The sequence below is a fragment of the Homarus americanus genome, unplaced genomic scaffold (assembly GCF_018991925.1).
Source record: "Homarus americanus isolate GMGI-L3 unplaced genomic scaffold, GMGI_Hamer_2.0 scaffold40565, whole genome shotgun sequence".
NCBI classification, from domain to species: domain Eukaryota; kingdom Metazoa; phylum Arthropoda; class Malacostraca; order Decapoda; family Nephropidae; genus Homarus; species Homarus americanus.
The window spans coordinates 4,218,586-4,237,149 of NW_024735503.1; the positions used below are offsets into that span (position 1 = coordinate 4,218,586).

Genomic DNA, 18,564 nt, shown 5'->3' on the forward strand with positions numbered 1-18,564 from the left:
AATGAGAGGATATACCCTGTAGAGGCAAGATGTATTCTGTCGTTAACTGGAGGATTAACGGTAATATTGTTAATGGTTGTAAATATTTTGATAGTGACACTCTCCTCAAAAGTCACAGATGGATATATTGTACATTTTCGTTATACTAGTTCACAATAGTGCAAATTGTTAACAAATAGCTTCATTCATACCTACTTGCTTTTGTTTTATATATTTATGAAAAATATCGGTGTTCTTCGATTATTCTTATCTTATTCTTAGACATTAACTGCACTGTAGTCAATAAAATTACAGATCAGGTAGAAACTTTTACTCTATTAAAGCTTTAGGACAAGAAACTTGATAAACATGAAGGTGAAATAAATAATTAAATTAATAAAGTGTAACCAAGAGGTAATTCAACAGTTCAATAATAAACAAGTAGTTATACAATCTGACTTCTTTGTATTATTTTATCTAAACCCATCACTATCTTGAAACTATAGGCATTTATTAGACTAGTTATCAGGAAAAGCAGTAGGTAACAGACATAATAATAGACATAAAGCAACTGGCCAGAGTAAATCTCGCGCTTCCTCGCGAGCATGCGCAGTGGCTCTTGTGGTTTGTACACCTTATTTCATAATATATGTTTATATGTATTTTTATTTATTTAGTTATAAATCACATTTATATAAATCTTCTTATTCTGATAACTAAAGTTACCTAATTTGTAAATTCATTATTCAATAACATGTGGTTAATAGGAATATCGTAAATCACGTTGATAAAAATTTAAAATCATATGCATAGGATTAGAAATAAGTTTTAAAAATATTTAAACTAGTAATTATATATTAAATAAGTCTCAAATTATATATAAAAGGCGATGAGCGAAAGTAAAGTGGGAAGCTCGTTTGAAGGGAGGAGTCCGTGGGCGACCAATGAGAACCCCGTAGACCGGGAAGATTCCAGTCGTCAAGAGGGTTTGGTAGTGAGTGGGTCACTCTACCCTGGGATATACTTTATATTTGTGTAAATAGCACCTATTTTATAAAACAGGTAAGACCAAACCGCTCTTTTTGGTATCTTGGATATCATGTCTTGTTAAAACTCGTTGTTACTGTTTTGTGTAGAATTACAGTAGCTGGGAAAACACAGGTAGGTGTGGCAGCCGGCGAGTGAGAGAATGCCGGTATACAATCTTTACCTTCTATTACCTTATTGCTCTATATGTTGAGTGCTTATGGTACCTTTTATGGGTTATTTTAAAGTGCACGTTCATAGGTAGATGGTAATAGTACTTGTGGGCGTGGCGCGGGCGGGTGGGCGTGAAAAAGAGAACCATGTGATGTGGGAGAGGCCGCCATCACAGCTGACGCCCCTCACTTCCCGCCCTTCTCTTACCCTCCACACCCGTTTTTACCATTAGTATATGTTCTAAAAATCCTGACTTCAATCTCTCCAACGCTAGTCTCCCCAAAATGAAGAACCTTAACTAGTGTAGGCGTGGCAGGTGGTAATATTTTAATGTAATAAGGGAGCAGGTTGACGGGGCAGTTAGGGTGGATAAACGTCTATATTTTCTCACAATTTCTCAACCACTATGAAATGGGTATAGTTTATTGGATGAGGTAATGTGGATTTCCTATAAAATTGACATTGATGAATTGATTACCTATTTCATTGCTAAATTGGTTAGTAAAAAAAAAGCATTTAAATTTGAATGCTAAATTTACTTTTGTCAAGATGTAGATCACCGAATCTGTACAAATGCTAAAAGGATGGTAGGGATGGCTGGCGTGGTTTATGCAAGTTCTAAAATCCTGACCAAATATCGTTTTTCATTGTACGGCTGTAAATCTAAGAAATTAAAGGGCACAGAAGTATTTATTTACTTGTATAAATCATATTGACAGGATTTGTATAATACCTAACCACCCATAATTTTATTGCTATTCTATGAAAGACTTCCTATACTGTACAGTATTGATTAAACTAAATCAGGTGGAACAAGGTCAATCTTCAATTTTCCTGCAGGTTTTCTAACAATAAATGTACGGTACTGTTCTTAGTTATGCCCATCACCAGATTTTAAGCTTCATGTTGACAGAATTGCTACCAGCCACCTACCTTAAAATGTGAACATTTTCAGCAACTGCTGAAATCGATGAACCGTTGCCCAACCTGCCTACCTTTACCCAAATAAAATTTTTAAGAGCTTTCATGTAAACCATGATTTTGAATATTGAAGACAACATTCTTTGGGTATCGTTTTACACTCGGACTACACGGGAATTTTATTGTAATCAATGGTTTAGACAATTCCAAGACTTTCTACAATGACATTTCCCTCGCAAATGACCTAAAAATTACATAACCTAACCAGAGGGCCATTCTCCCCTTGATCCCTGGCATATATAGCGAAGTCATTTGCGAGGGAAGTCGGAAGAAAAGTCTTAGAATTGTCTAAAATGTTGATAACCAAGATGAAATTCCCAAGGTTCCTGTGTTGTTCAAAAGTAAAATAAACACATTTCTTTGCCTTAAGGAAATTGTAAAAGATAAGAACATAAGAATGGAGGAAACTGCAGCGGGCCTATTGACCCATACTGGGCAGTCCCGTTTATACCCAACCCCTACTACCCATATAAGCATCTAACCTATGTTTGAAGCTATCCAGTGTATTCGAGTTAATGATATTTGGTAACTTGTTCCATTCATCCACTACTGTTTCCAAACCAGTGTTTACCTATTTCACGCCGAAATCTAAATTTGTCTAATTTAAAACCATTGTTACGAGTTCGCTCCTGGTTGGTTAGTTTGAGTACCTTTGTAATGTCCCCTTTGTTTAACCCTGACTTCCATTTATACACCTCTATCATGTCGCCCCTCACTCTACGTCTCTCGGGGTAGTGCAAATTAAGATGCTTTAACCTGTCTCTGTATTCAAGGTTCCTAATGCCCGGGATGAGTCTTGTCATTCTCCTCTGGAGTCTTTCCAAGGATTCTATATCCATTCTGTATTACGGTGACCATTTTTTTTTGTCCGTGAACTCCAGCTGACACCCCTTTTCTGCTTGATCTGTTGACATGGAAATGTGTACTTGTTACTCAACTTTAAACAACCATTCCAGTGTAATTTTTCACATTGTGGTGCATTATATGAATACACCGGATAAGATGAACTTAACGTATCATGCCTAACTGTTGTTTATTTGGAGCAAGTTTGGTTGGTTCATCTTATTTTGGGCAAGTCCTCTAATTTACCGTTTACGATAAGTTTTGTATGTAGGAAGTCACTTGGAAACATTTGCATGTCGACAACAGATAAAGCATCAAAATACGTAGCTTCAAATAAATTTGGTGAACAGCTTCAAATACATGTGGTAGTTCACATCTCTTAAAGGGGGGGGGAAACTAAAGCAATCTTTGCCTTATTATGCAGTTTTCTTGAGGTACATTACGAGTAAGAACATAAGAATGGAGGAAACTGCAGCAGGCCTATCCCCTATCACTCATATCATCCAACCTATGTTTGAAGGCAATATATCCATCCAACCTATGTTTGAAGGATTAAGTTGTCCTTACAATGTCATAAATAGTTGGTTTGCATATGGTAACAGTAAACAATGTAGCTGCTGGAAGCTTTGAAATGTGAGGAAAGGTTGCTGGAAGTTTAGTCTATGCAAATGGTATTGTATATATGGGTGTGGCAGAAGGAAGTACAGTACAGGTACTGTACATTTATGGAAAGAAACTCGTAAGAGTAACACGAACAGGTATTGCCATTACTCAATCTGCTGATTTCTTGATAGAAAGGAGTTCATACAATATTAGATGCAAATAGGTTTGCTAAATATCACAAATTAATTGTAGTTAGCTCCTTGTCATAGTTTCATTGTATAGTAGCATGAAGTTGTACCTGCATTTAATTTTTGATATTTTTGTAATGGTATTTTAAGAATTTGTAATTTTGGATTGAAAGTCATGTTAGGGTAGAAGCTTGCACAAGTTTATGCAAATGATTGTGGTTAGAAGCAGCTTGCATGTACTGTAATAACATTTTTGTTTGTAGTGAGCTGGGCTTGAAGAGATGATGCACAATATTCAGGGACATTTGTTTTAAAGAATTCATATTTAATTTAAGGGTATAAATTTTCCTCTTATGTGATGTGATTAAGTGAAGATTGCAATAAAACTTGAAGGTTAGTATTAGGGGCATATTTTTGTGGAATTTTCACTAAATATGGAAGCATAGAAAATTGTATATTTGAGAAAAAAAAAAAAATGTAGATGCCTTGGGAGGGAAAAATATGGCACTGTTTAGGCCAAGGAAATTCCACCATGTTGGCAGGTCAGTTTGTGTTGCTGGAACCTCAGAGGAGCTCCTGCAGCACAAGCACTTACTGCTTATTTATAGGTACTATATCTGATGTTTGGGAAAATGTATTTAGAGCATTCAAAATGAAATACATATACAGTACTATGGTCTCTGCCTTTGGAGAATTTACAAACTACAGTATTGGGTTTTGGTATTTTAAACGTTGGTATGGTTTGCTTAGATTTTTTCAGCTAAAAGGGGCAGAATTAACAACTAATGCTTGTCTTGGTAATTAATTTTTTTGCATTAACATAAGATACATAACAGAAGTACCCTGGTACATTCTATTTAAACCTGCCCTGATTAAAATCCCCCGAAACTGGTACAGGTTTCCCTTTAGTATAATATCCCCTAAATACCATTACACTTCCATATGTCGTGAACGTGGGAAGTCATTTCAGGAAGCCCTTATTGACCTGTATGAATTTAGCAGAAATGTTCCCCTAGCACTGAACATACAATAAGATGGGCATGGGGAAAAATAAATTGACACGTCGGGATTTTAGTATACAGTATGTATATATTAATAACCCTGGGAAGTTTAATACTGTACTGAGGCTTGATCTTAATTGTCTTTGTACTGTATTCTGTTCATTAAAACATGTGAAAGAAAACTTGACTAGGGACATTTATCCTTTACCAACTTGAATACTGCACCTGTAGAAGTTTAACAGTCCTTGAAGTCCAGGCCACATCAGTGTTACAATTTCCCCAGCTGATAAGATTTTTGAAGTAATGTTTGGAGATCCTGCTACTGTATCATGAAGGGAGTGGCAGTTAAGGTTCCCGGTATATCATCGATAAAAGAAAAATAACTGTTGTATACAACTGTAGGCTGTTTAACCAGGTGACCCAGCTCATTAGCAACTTCCAATCAAAATGGACTTAAAATTCAAAAGTTGACTCGTGTAGAATAACAAGAGCCAAGTGGCACTGCAACTCACCGGTGTTATAGTGTAGGTTATATATGTTGGAATAAACTGGATACATTATACTGTATAACTAAGAGCAGCAATGTACAGTATACAGTGTAGAGGACTCGTGGTTTGTAGTGTAGAACACTTTAGTGCTATTGAAGACTGGATGTTGATTACTGGGATACTGTATTTTAGGGGGTGAAGGTTGTCTGCCTCGAGTAAGCCTGGGGTTGTTATTACCTTGAATTATGCATGTGAAGGAATTACTGTGCCTGGAATCTTGTATGTGAAGGGTAAGTGCATATGAACGAGTTAAAAGGCTCGAATAATTTCGAGTCTTAGCAATTGTAACCTTTCACAACCATACAGTATCTCATAAAATGTTCAGAATGGAGTTAAAACAAGGTTTTATGTGCACAGTACTGTATACAGTATACTCGAGTGAAAAATATATCGGGTCAACAATCCTTATTGCAAAATTATCCAGACAATTCTTGGATCACCAGAAGATTAACCACCCTAATGCTGAACCAACATCACTCCTCCCTCTGTCAAAAGCATTATGATGCTTATCTCACAGTAAGGTGATTTTAGGTATCACCCTAACCTTATGGCTAACTGTGATGTCAGAACTAACACACTTTCAGTCATGTAAATTGTTCAGAGGTTGACTACATGGAGTGTGCACTAAAACATGTACCATTCCTAAATATTTAATGGAATTTCACACCATTCAGATAACTAAAGAAATTCTGAACCTTTATTTTATTTTAATTTCGTTGAAATGATAATACTGCACGGCACAGTTTAAACATTGAAAAAGGACCACATGGTACATAGCATCTTGCTTGGAGGCTGGTAGAGGCTCCAACTGTCAATTAGCTTTGGTATTCCATAGTGAGCAGAAGTGTGGTCCATTATTCCAGCAAACTTTAGGCATTTTGGGAAATTGTTAAAAGTATTTAATACTGTGTTCCACCTCTCAAGGCACTGTTACACACAATATAAAAATGATTAGGAAAAGATGAGGGCTTGTTGAATGCTAATTAATTGGAATAGGTTTGAGAGTGGTGGTTCACTATGAATTTAATTGTAATCTGGAGTTTGCCTGGATATGACAAGGGTAGAGGGCCAATTCCAACTATATAGTATTGTGGCCTTAAAGTTGAAAATTTGACCTGTTAATCAGAGCAGTTGAAGATTCTGAATAGGCATTTAGCAGGTTGGACCTCCCATTATGGGGGAGAGTTGTGTTCAGAACACTACCTTTGTCACACCAGACAAATTGTTGGAAAAATATGCATCCAGTCTAAGATAAGGTTAGGTCAGGCACTAAAGAGTTGAAATTTCTTCCATTCCCTTCCAACCAAGTAAAGCTAATTTTGTGGGGATATTGTTCCTCCTATTGACACCTGACTTGGTGTTTGACTTGCCTTACTTGCAAGGTGGAAATTTTATGCTGAAGTGGTACTGTACACCTTATTACAGTACCTCCATTGTCATTTTCACAGCCTTGCTTAGCTAAGTATACTATACTATACTGTAGTCGTAAAATTTGAAAAAGTATGAGGTCGAAGAAAAATTTTATATGGGGCTGTTAAGGTATTGTACTGTGTGTAAGTGTAAAAAGAGGAAAGAACAGTGTACTGAACAGCAGAGGCTGTTTATCTGAATACATGTATTGTACCTGTAGTCCTCTTTCTCAAATATTCTGTTCTTGAAGACTCTTGGTATGTATTACAAATTTTTCTAAGAAACTGCATTGAACTGGACTGCAGTAAGTAGGGATGTATTCTTGTCTGGGAATTTTGGGAGTACAGTACCTGTACTTGGGTAAATTTTTTGTACAGAAATCCTTTTAAACAAAAACATAAAGTACAGCCAATCCAAAAAGTATCCAGACTCCAGGTGTCTGAAAGAATGATACATTGGAGACCAACCTAACTAATACATAAAAATTTTGGAGGTTCTCTTTTTCTATTCCACCAGACCCTGGGGTCTTGATACTGAATGGATTGGCTATATACTGTTTGTGCAGATATACTGTCCAAAATAGAACATGAGGCATGTTCAAGTATATCTTCTCATGGCCACTTATCAACTGCCCACTTGCCACCACCCCATTACTACTGTATTAGCCATTACCATGATCACCCAATACTCTTAGCATGTAATAATGTTTAAGAAAATTAGCTATGCAATTAGTGGTAAGGAGCTGCATATTGAGCATTTGTGTTTTCACTCGGCTATGCATCAACTGGTGTGTTGTATGAGGTTAAAATTTCTCGGTGGCATTGCGAGAAAATGAAACTTGACAATATATATTTTTCAAACTAGTTTGTGTTAAATTGAAATGCGATATGAAAATTTGATACGTATAGACTACCAGTACCTGATACAGTATTGGGGTTAGGGTGACTTAAACGGGTCAACTGGGGTTTGGAGTTTATCGGAAAAATGCAGGAATAACCTAGGGGCAGCAAAGTCAGTACTGTACTGTACACGGACCATGTTCAAGGATTGAAAGATTGGCTGAAGAAAGCAATTGACAAAATGTCGACAGAAAAGGCTGGAAGCCTTGGTATAGTTGTAGAAATGTTGAAAGCCTCAAATGTGTAGATGGTGACATTTATTAATACAATCACAATGGAATGTTCTGTTTCTGCTGACTGATGAGAAGTGTGGTTGTGAATACCTACAAGGATTAAGGTGATGCCTTTGAATATGATCATTACAGACAGTAGCCCTGAAGCTGTTAGATCAGGTAATGAAAGTTGTGGAAAGTTACAAAAAAAAGGTTATTGGGGGGGGGGAGTGGATGTTAATTAGTGCAGTTTGGGTTCATTCCTAGTTGGGGGACTATGGGCAATACCTGGTATTTAGGGTCGGTTGTCTAAGATATGAGGATGGTACAGTACTCTGATGGATTGATCTAAAACGAACCTTTACTTGGTGAAATACACGTCAGGGTACCTCATGGTAGTACAGTCCAGCGGGCACTGAGAAAGTCGGGTTAAGAAGTGTCTTGAGTGGTTACGGCCTTACTGTATATGAAGGGTTAAAAAAAGTAAATGGCAAGGAAAATGACGTCTTTGAGGTGCAGGTTGGGGTTCTTCAAGTGTCTGTATTGAGCCCCTTTTTGTTTATCATGGTGCTAGAGGCACCATAACAAGACTAGGTCTGGTCTGCCCTTCCCTGGGAATAGTTGTATGCTGATGGCCTTGTGCTAATAGCAGATAATATTGGAAGAGACTGGAAAATTTTAAGGAATGGAAGACTGGCATAGTCAAAGGCCTTGTGCAAATGTGTGCAAAGCAAGTATACTGTACTGTATATTGATTTGTGGCATGGGTAAGGGACCCATGGTGGAAAACGGCCGTATGTTTTGTCTAAGGAAGGTTGGCAGCAACTCTTATAATGTGCATTATATGGAAGGTGGATACACAAGGTGTTATATGTAAATGGCAGACTGCAAAATTTTGCCAACTTTTAAGGACTATGCACAGGTAATTGTGTGGCCTTGGCAAGACTGGAGGAACTCAACTTAAGGGATATATCCCTGGATCATCTTGAATTTTGCTACCTGGGTTACATGATCAGTACTGTAGGTGGTGCTGAAGCTAGCTTGTTTGAGAGTCAGAAATGACAAAGGAATGATGTACAGTGTAACTGGTGTGAGAAGTTTGATATGTATGGCTCTGAAATATCGGTGGTTAGAGGATGACATACACAGGCTTGAGCGAGCTAGAATTAAGAATGGCGAGGTGGATTTACAGTGAAAATTGCTGAGGATCTCTACCTAGATTACAGCACTGATATTGGGGTGTTTGCCAGAAAAGTATATCCGGTTTGATTTATCCGGTGGATTGGATTGCTTGCAACAGTTCGGCTGTCTAAGGCAAGATATAGTACAGATGTGCCTCAGACTATGGCTAAAGTGGGGATTTGGGTGATTAGAGTTGTCTCGCTTCATTCCCAGACAGATTCAATTGTTAGGTCTCTTGGAATGTATGGAGTTGTTCAGTTGGGCTATTAGCAGAAAAAGTAAGGTTTGCATTTTGGGTGATTGGTGTTATCTGGTCAAGGAGTTCCACAATAAGCTGCTTGGTTTTAGTTAAGAACTGTGGGCACATTTAGCGATAGGGTGGGCTTTTAGTTGTAGGGTGTATGAGGTCTGGTGTACCTTTCCTGCTTTGTCAGCTACTTTTGTGAATGTTCTTAAGAGTACAGTATCCTGCTAAGCTGAATAAAATCTGGCAGTAGCCAGAGTAAAATTATTAAGTGTGGTAATCGCAGTGAAGGGTTAGAGGGTTTACCCTAAGGTTTCACATGCGAGTTAAGTTGAAGACGACAAATTGGCGAATCGTTGGTCTGAAGAGATGAACCAAACCTTATTAAAGGGCAGTAGCTGGTTCTTGACAGGAGGATTGTACTGTATGACAAGAAAGGGCACTAAGGTTTATGCCATTGTTTCCTCCTACAGATATCCAGACATCAGAGAAGTCATTGAACCTTTTGCTTTTTAGGGTACTGTACTACAGAGTGGATAAGGTGGAGGATTATCATCATAAGATTTATTGGTTTTAATTAACCTTTTAGATCATACACTGGTATTTGTCTACCATTTGACAAATACTGTACACTGAACAATACCTGTTTTAATTAAATACAGTTTGCCATACAGGATTACATTTGTGGATAATGGGATACTGTACAGAACTAAGTACTGTACATGACATTTTAGCCATTGAGAAGCAAAAGTTCACGATTCTGATTTTTTTATGCATTATACAGGACATTACCGTAGTGTGAAAATGTAGTGAAATACCGGCCACCTTCCTGTTCAGTTAAAATAATTTTATGATTGTTACTGTATAACAAGTAACTTCCCCTGTTAGCTAATATAAATTGGCCAGCATTCACTACTGTACTGTAGCTTTGTCCTGATGGGGATGATAAAGAATAGCCATATTCGGTGTCACGAAGTGGAGGTCCGATGTTCACAAAGATTGTTGGCTAGACTAAACAGGAAAGGTGTACTGTACTGCACTGAGAAATACCATTGCAAAATGTTGCTTTTTATATTAATGGGGTACATTATAAAATATTCAGCATTACCAGGAAATGGGAGATATTCTCCTTGGTGTATATCCCAGCACCCAGTGGGGCTTTAGTTTAGTTAATGTTTTAATAACCAGTGGCCAGTTGAGCTACAGTTGGGCCATGATTTAATGTCATAGCCTTGTTGAACTATATATGTATGGTACTGTAGAGGATTATTTTATGTTGTAATAGTGATGCTATTACATAAAAGATTACTTCTGGCCCTTTGCAATTCTGGGTTGCTTGATGCAGGGAGCATTTTAGGTACTGCTTTTTATGCTGTTGCTTCATTGATAATGCTGTTGCTATTATCTTTACTTTAAAAAGGCTTCAATTCTAAAAGTGCTCTCTGGAGTTGGCTTGTAATTAGAATTGCGGTTAGCACAGGCAAGCGTTGATGGTGGTGATGACATTGCAGTTTGATTTAATTGCTTGAGCTGTTACATAGCATGATGATTATGCTGGGATTGGGTACATAAAATTGTTAGTTACAGTTCACTGCAGAATTAATTGAATGGGCTGTCAGCCAAATTGATAAACTTGTTGACCTCGATTAATCTTTCAACCCAACTGATTTTTTTTTTATTTACTGTAGTGTTGTATGGTACTACAGAAGCTATTGCTCTCTTGATCTCAAGTGTTTTCAAACTAAACCTGTGGTGACAGACCTGTTCTAGTCTCAAGGTTGGATGTGTACTGTAGTATATTTGTACTGGTACTGTATATGTTTCAGCTGCTCTAATAATCTTAACATTTTATTCACTGGTGCACTTGGATGAGGTGATGGGTGTAGTTACAAATTTAAATGTATAATAGCTCTCTCCTAAACCTACATACCATGTCAGTCTTATTTCTTGCAGCATCTATCAAGATCTACCATTCCTTGTGCACTATTTTTCTTTGGCTTGTGTTTTTTGCAAGACTCGCCAAAGATAGTTTTTTGTAGTTTATGTACAGTACAGTATTGTGTACCTCAGATTGTTCACTTCTGTACTGTATAGTACAGTATTTGATGAGGTCTTAAGATTGGAAGAGGTGTGATGTCAGATTTAAATAAAATACATTACATGTTATAGTTTGTGGATAAATTCCTCACTTTTGTTTTATTTTGTTTTAGACACAATGGGAGATAAGGAGGAACAAGTACAGCGGGCCAAGCTCGCCGAACAGGCAGAGAGATACGATGATATGGCTGCAGCCATGAAGCAAGTCACAGAAACTGGTGAGTACAGCACAGTATTTTTCTATGGCATTTATGTTTGGGAGATGCTCCAGCTTAATATTTGTCTCAAGAGTTATAGAATTTAAGATCCATGTCGGACATGTATTTTTTTAAATTTTATTTGAATATTTGGTGAGACTTTTCATGGTTTTCACAAGTAATACAGAACAGTATTTGGGGTGGAAATAATTTGGTAGTGTAATGGAAAATTATGAAATGGAAATTCTTGTTAAAATACTTTAGGGTTTAAAAAGGCTTTACTGTATATTTGGTAATGTCAGTCAATATATGACAACCATATTTTCTTTATAGGTCGGTCATGAATTTGTAGCTCTTATCATTATTGGGATGGATTACTGTACCGGTAGTTTAAAATGGTTAATGTAAATAAAGTTTTCTGGCTTGTTAGTAGTTTTTTGGATGTTAAGATGGTTGTGGATTATATTGTACTAGTGAACAGATGTGTACAGTACAAGGATTAGGTAGTGGAGGTCTGGGAGTATTCAATTTTGACAGGACAGGGATCACTTACTATTTTGTCAAGTGGATTTTACCCAGACTGGATTAAGGAACTAGGCCACTGGAACCAATCAGCAGGGGCTTTACAGTGTTCACTTTATGGATATTGTAGTGCATTCAATTGAGTGACATTGTGGAAGCGGTAAAACAGATGTAATTTCAGTTCCAGTTCTAGGTTACATGGTTTAGTATTATAGGTGGAGTAAAGAGTTGACAGTACAGTATTAAGCTGTTTGGCTGCAGTAGAGTTGAGCTAAGTGTAATATTAATAGATTAAGCACTGAAACGGATGCAGTTTTAATTGCTGTAGTTCCAATATTTTTAGGGGTAATAGGATTAAGTGAGCTGTGGTGGCGGCAAGGCTTAGTGGGGTGTGACAGTAAAATAATCAGACTGGGCTTGGGGGGAGGGGGTGGGAGTTGAATGACTATCCAATCGTGGTTTTGATTACAGCATTGGGCAGTGTGATGGTATTATTGTGCTAGGTGTGATTGCCCTAATGGGTGAGGTTTGCCTTTTTGGAACCACTATTAGGCTAAATGTGTTGCTGACTGTTGGGTCAGGTGACAGTAGTGACTTATTGGTATTGGGACTAAGCCAGGTTTGGGGGGGGGGGTCGGGTTTGGTATTGGGAGGACTAGGTCGAGCTTGGTGTTGGGAGGACTAGGTCGAGCTTGGTGTTGGGAAGACTGGTTGAGGTGCAGTATAGCACGATGGTGATAGAACTGGGCTAGGTGTGGCTGGCATGAAGGCAGAATTGCTCTAGAAGTGTGGTGGTGGTCAGGACTGGGCTAGGTGTAGTGTGGTAGGGCTGATCTAGAGGTGTGGCAGGACTGGTCTAGATGTGGTGTGATGGTGGTAGAGGCACTGGTAGCACTAGTTTTTAAGCCAAATGTTCACACCTGTTTTATCACTGTTAACAGGAGTAGAGTGGTGCAGTACACCCGTTTATTGCTGTTCTGGTTGATGTGTGGTTAAATGCAAATTGTCCTAGTGATGAGAGAACTATATATACTGTATACTATTTCTGGGTATAGTATATATTTAAGGGGAAGTGTGGAGTTGGTTAAATTACCAATACAGTAACCGGTTAGGCCTTGTGTAGTTGCTGGTTTGTACTTATTGTACATTAATATAGGTAGGAAGGGATAGTGCTGTATACATTGGTACAGTGTTATGAGATGGCTTTTATTGTTTGTTGGACTTTATTTGTTTGAATAAATAATGTAGAGCACCTTAGAAAATTACCAAGACTATATAATCAGCAGTGTATGTAAACTTTTGTACAAGTTATTTACAAATTGTAAGTAGAAATGTGTAAGCTGGGCAGATATGTGGTTTATTATTGGATGTAATTGGGAGTCGGATACTGTACTCGTATATGCCATGAAAATGAAGAACTCCTGAGAAAAAAGTGTTTTATACCATATTTAAAATAAAAGTTATATGTACCGTCAAGTGAAGGAGGGATGAATACGAGTGTGATTGGAGTGTGTTAGCAGTGTCTAAAAGTGGATGTTCTGCCATCAAATTACTGTAATGGGTTGAGAAACAGACCTCTTAAGGGAAGAGTGATCATTGAAATTTGTACAGAAAACTGCAGCTGGGAAGGCATAGATGGGGATGTACAATACCGTATAGCTGATTAATTGATTTGCTGTCATTGTAAAGGTGTGAAGTATTGACGGTGCACAAAGAGAAAAGTTTTGATAAGAACAAAAAAAGTATCAAGTATGAGAGAGAAGACCTGGAGTGGTGGAAAGAGGGGGAGGGGCACCAGATAAGGGGATAAATGTCAGGAAGCCCCCCCTCCCCCCGTTTATCAGTGTTATTTTTGGTGTGGGGACTTGCGTTGTTCATGGCATTTTAATCTTTGTATTTTTTTGTATTATCGAAGTTAAAGTTGTTAGCACATAGTACTGTACTGTATAAGTATTTTATATAAAAAAATCAGTGGGACTTGAAAAAATATTTCCCTATCAGATTGAGCAATGAATTGAATGCTGTAACGAGGTAGAATGAAAATTAATCCAGCTCTACCCTTCAGGTGATGCATCTGTGTTGTGGCTTCTGGGTGTCCGGTTGTGGCACACAAGATGGTCAAATTACGATTTCCATTCTTGTATTGGGCAGTCAAGTCCTTTCTAAGTGGTTCATCTACAGTAGGAATAAGGTTGGGAAGGCTACTAGTACATGTTCAGTTATTGATTCGCCTTGCCAGCCAATACTAATTACTGTACAGGGTACTTGTCAAAAATAGCTATGCTATATAGGGTACAGTCGAGTACCGATGTCTGAATTTTACTAAAATACTGCAAATGTAAACTGGTAATTGATTAACACATTCTAAATCCTTTTACAGTTAAAAGAAATACCTAGTGACATACTAATCCTACTAAATTTGGTAATCCAACTTCATAATAATTATGCCAAAATAAATACTGTACACTTCACATAACTTGTGTTAAACTGTACATGGCAAGAACGTGCAAATCCCGGAGACTACATAATTTTACCTCCATTTATCAATATGGAGAATGAACGGCTTTGTAGCATAGTAAAAGGGGGGCACTTCCACTGCATAGCTTGTTCACAAAAATGAAGTAAAAAGTAGATTGTTGGAGAAACTATTTAGTTAAAGTAGATTACAAATACTTTATTACTTTGCCAACCACTGGTAGTATGGCACTACTGCTGTGAAAATGTCAGTAGTGACCTTATAAGATTAAAAAAAAATACTAAGCATCTATTGACAAAGCTGAAAGACCTGAAAAGTTAAAATAGAACCTTGAAGTCAACAGTAACCATGCTGCAATCATTAGGGGGAAAAAAGTAATTATACTATACAGTACAGCATGACAATCAAGCAGGTGTTATTTCAGGCATCTACCAATTATGGCAAATCCTACTTTCCTAAATGGTGGAATAAATTGTTCAAATGAAAGTGAAATTTAAGTTTTAAATTGCACAGCCAGTGTGGTTATACAACCTCTGTTAACAGCCCCAGTGTTGACTGGTGAGGCCATGAACCTACCACAGAAGCCTTTGATAAGGTGCATATTATTAAATAAACCTTATTTATCACCAGAACTTGGAAGTTTTTATAATATATACTCCAGTAGTACACACACACAAAGACAGATCAGCAACCTGGTGCTTGGTCACAATTTTTGTGATGCCATATGGCAGCAGGGTCTACCATTAGACAATACATTATGCTTCCAATATCTAAACAGACGGTAGTACCTCCCTGTTCGGTAGCTGCGTACTATATATATAGTATTTTTTTTTTAGTATACTACAGTATACTGTTAAGTATGGTATACTGTATATATTCCTGAAGGAATGGTGTCAATATCGTATTTCCTGAGTTTACATGAATTTTCTGCCAATGTTACTAAAATTAGATTTGGGACGGTGAAGCAACAACTTGGGAACAGAGGACAAACGTCTCCAAAGAAATATACGGGTGCTCCTCTACTTAAGAATGTTCAACTTAAAAACTTTAAGAGATACAAACATCATCAGGGTTACCTGCCAGAACAGGTGTTTAATGTGGATGACTGGATTATTTTGAAGAAAATTCCAGAGAACAAACATTGCCTAAGAGAAGAGTGAGCCAGGTTTTAAGGCTGTACTAAATATCCACAATCTTTCAATTTTTTACAATGTTTGGTATCTACAAGAGTAAAGTTGGACTTACAAACAAGCCCCAGGAACATAACTCGTTTGTAAGTAGAGGAGCACCTGTATAGTTCATATGCTGACAGCTGTTACACTTAGTGTATTTTGTCTTTTAATGAGTAAGAATTGTAACCGTGGTTATTTGGATTTATCATCGAGGGCAACAGGTAAACAGCACTTTGTTTGTCCTCCGCACTGCCACCACATGGTCGCCCAGAAGCTCCATCCATGAATGAGTGATGTCAAATCATGAGCTGTGCTATAGAGTAAACATCAAATGGTGGGTTTTTGGTGTTGAGATTGGTGGTGGGGGCAAAGATTTCTATTATTACTAGTCATTCATTTACACTGCTGATTATATAGGTCTTTAGATGTTGAGAATTTGTAAGAATCTTACTGGAAATGTCAAGAAATAACCTGCATCAGTGGAGGGGTGATGGGGACTTTATAACATGATGGTTAAGATAAATGTATTTTATCTCTGTTTCTAGGGGTCGAGCTCTCAAATGAGGAGCGAAATCTTTTGTCAGTAGCATACAAGAATGTCGTAGGAGCTCGGAGAAGTTCCTGGCGAGTTATTTCCTCCATAGAACAGAAAACAGAGGGTTCTGAACGAAAACAACAAATGGCAAAGGAATACAGAGAGAAGGTGAGTAGTCTTCATTCTGCTGTACAGCTGTATTATTATATTATAAGCTGGTATTTACAACTGTATATAATTTTCAAATTTTATACAAAGTTGCTAATACATGTTATTTTTCTCCCTCCAGGTCGAAACAGAACTTAGGGAAATATGCCAGGATGTATTGGTAAGTACATATGCAAAGATTCGTAATTTTGTCATAAAATATGTTTTAAAGGGTGAAGGCAAACAGGCAGTTGAGAAGGGAGATTAACTTGTGAAGTTCTGGGAAATCTATTTTAATCTAATTTCCGGACTTAATGGAGAAGCCTTAATCAAAGGTGGATGCTGCTACAGTAAAGTGTGGACTACGGGGATCTTTACACTATAGTATGCAGTCTCTTGAGCTGGAGTAGGTCTACCGGGATCTTTACACTATAGTATGCGGTCTCTTGAGCTGTAGTAGGTCTACCGGGATATTCACACTAGTGTCCATTAATGTAACCTAGGGTGCTACAGTTTAAGTATCCTGGTTGACCAACTCCAGCTTGCTAGACTGCATACTATAGTAGCACCCAAAGAGGGCATGTCTGTAAAGTTATTTAACATTCAATTGTCAGTGATTTGGGGTGTCATGTGTTTGGCTGTGCTAGGACTCACCACCACCACTGTTGTATGGCCAAACAACTAAAAAAAAATCTTGACAGTAATACAAACTTCCACAAGATCTAAAATTTGAGTTCTATAATGTGGGTTGAACTCGATAATACTGTATAGTAATGTTGTCGGGTAAAGGGATTTAATTTACTCTGGGAAGTGGGTTTTGCCTCTTGTCAGTAGCGATGCATTATACCATTAATTTTCCTGCTTTACATACATGTACAGCATTGAAAATTGCCAGGTAGTAAGCTCTCCTAGTAGTAATTCTGACTGTTTTGCTATTCCTGTGGACTGTAAATATTTCTAGACGTACAGTACGGCAATTTTTTTTTGTACAGTATGTTGGTACCCATCCACAATTCAGGGGGGGGGGGGGCAACGTATTTGCTTGAAAATTCAAGTACCAGGTGCTTTAAAAGATGTATACAACATAAATGGAAGTAAGCTTAAATATATGGTACTAGGCACAAGAAAGTTTGATATTTTTGTAACGTGTGATTTTAGATAATCATCCACTCACTTGAACCACTTAGCTGCTTGCTCATACCCATCCACCCACTTGCTTGCACTCACCTACTGGCATCTTGCTAGCTTGCACACACCAACTGGCGTCTTGCCCACTTGCTCATTTCCTCGGCACCTCCCACGTCCACAGGCACCTTGCCCATTTGCTGTAGTGAATACCAGTACAGTACCTGAACTTGTGTTGAGATTGTTATTTCTGTGATGCATATTTTCAGAACTTAATTTATATCTCGGTAATAAACTTTGCCACAAAGATTTGTATTAAAGTTCAGTGAAAAGTCTATATACTGTACTGTATACTATATGAAGTATTAGTTCGATTTTGCAAACACCCAGAGCAATTATCTTGTTTTTACCGTACAAGCATTAGGACGGATGTGGAGTTGTGGCTCCAATTGTAGCTGTGATGTATTCAATTTTGTTTTCCAACTTGTGTTGTGGCATCATGAAGCTGGGAAGAAATTTACAAAAAGTTTTGATGCCACTGCAGTAATGGAAATATATACTGTATGGAGATTTACATTACTAAATAAACATTATCTTGTGCTTTAGTGTTTGCACACTTAGTGATCCCTTCCCCCATGGAAAAAGTTTATTAAAATTTTTGGCTGCCCCAGCCACCAGATGTAACTCGTACAGATCATTCGTACAGGTTTGTTTACATATTTTCACCATACTTTTTTTTCTTTAATAAACGTGGCCTTCAGCCTCCCCCAATAGCCACACCTTTGCCACCATTTTATTACCTTAATGTTAAATATCCTAATACATAAGTAGCTATCCTGTGTTGAATTAGTTGAGCCGCAGATCTATGCGGCATTCAATGACTGTAGCCTCAGTCAATACCAGCAGACTTAGTAGAGGACCACTCTATACATGGCTCTCGCTCCTTGTGTGTGTGTGTATATATATATATATATATATATATATATATATATATATATATATA

General features: G+C 37.6%; 1 protein-coding gene across 2 annotated transcripts in view; it reads left to right on the plus strand.

Moving 5' to 3' along the window:
* Positions 1-897: 897 nt before the first annotated feature.
* The window catches only part of LOC121871226 (14-3-3 protein zeta), a 30,342-nt gene continuing 12,675 nt past the window's right edge, over positions 898-18,564 (plus strand). For both annotated transcript variants that reach the window (XM_042373418.1, XM_042373419.1), the window contains exons 1-4: positions 898-1,041; positions 11,501-11,605; positions 16,300-16,457; positions 16,579-16,617. In XM_042373418.1, the coding sequence (XP_042229352.1) occupies positions 11,506-11,605; positions 16,300-16,457; positions 16,579-16,617 (297 nt within the window). In that variant the 5' untranslated portion in view covers positions 898-1,041; positions 11,501-11,505. The remainder of the gene's footprint in view (positions 1,042-11,500; positions 11,606-16,299; positions 16,458-16,578; positions 16,618-18,564) is intronic.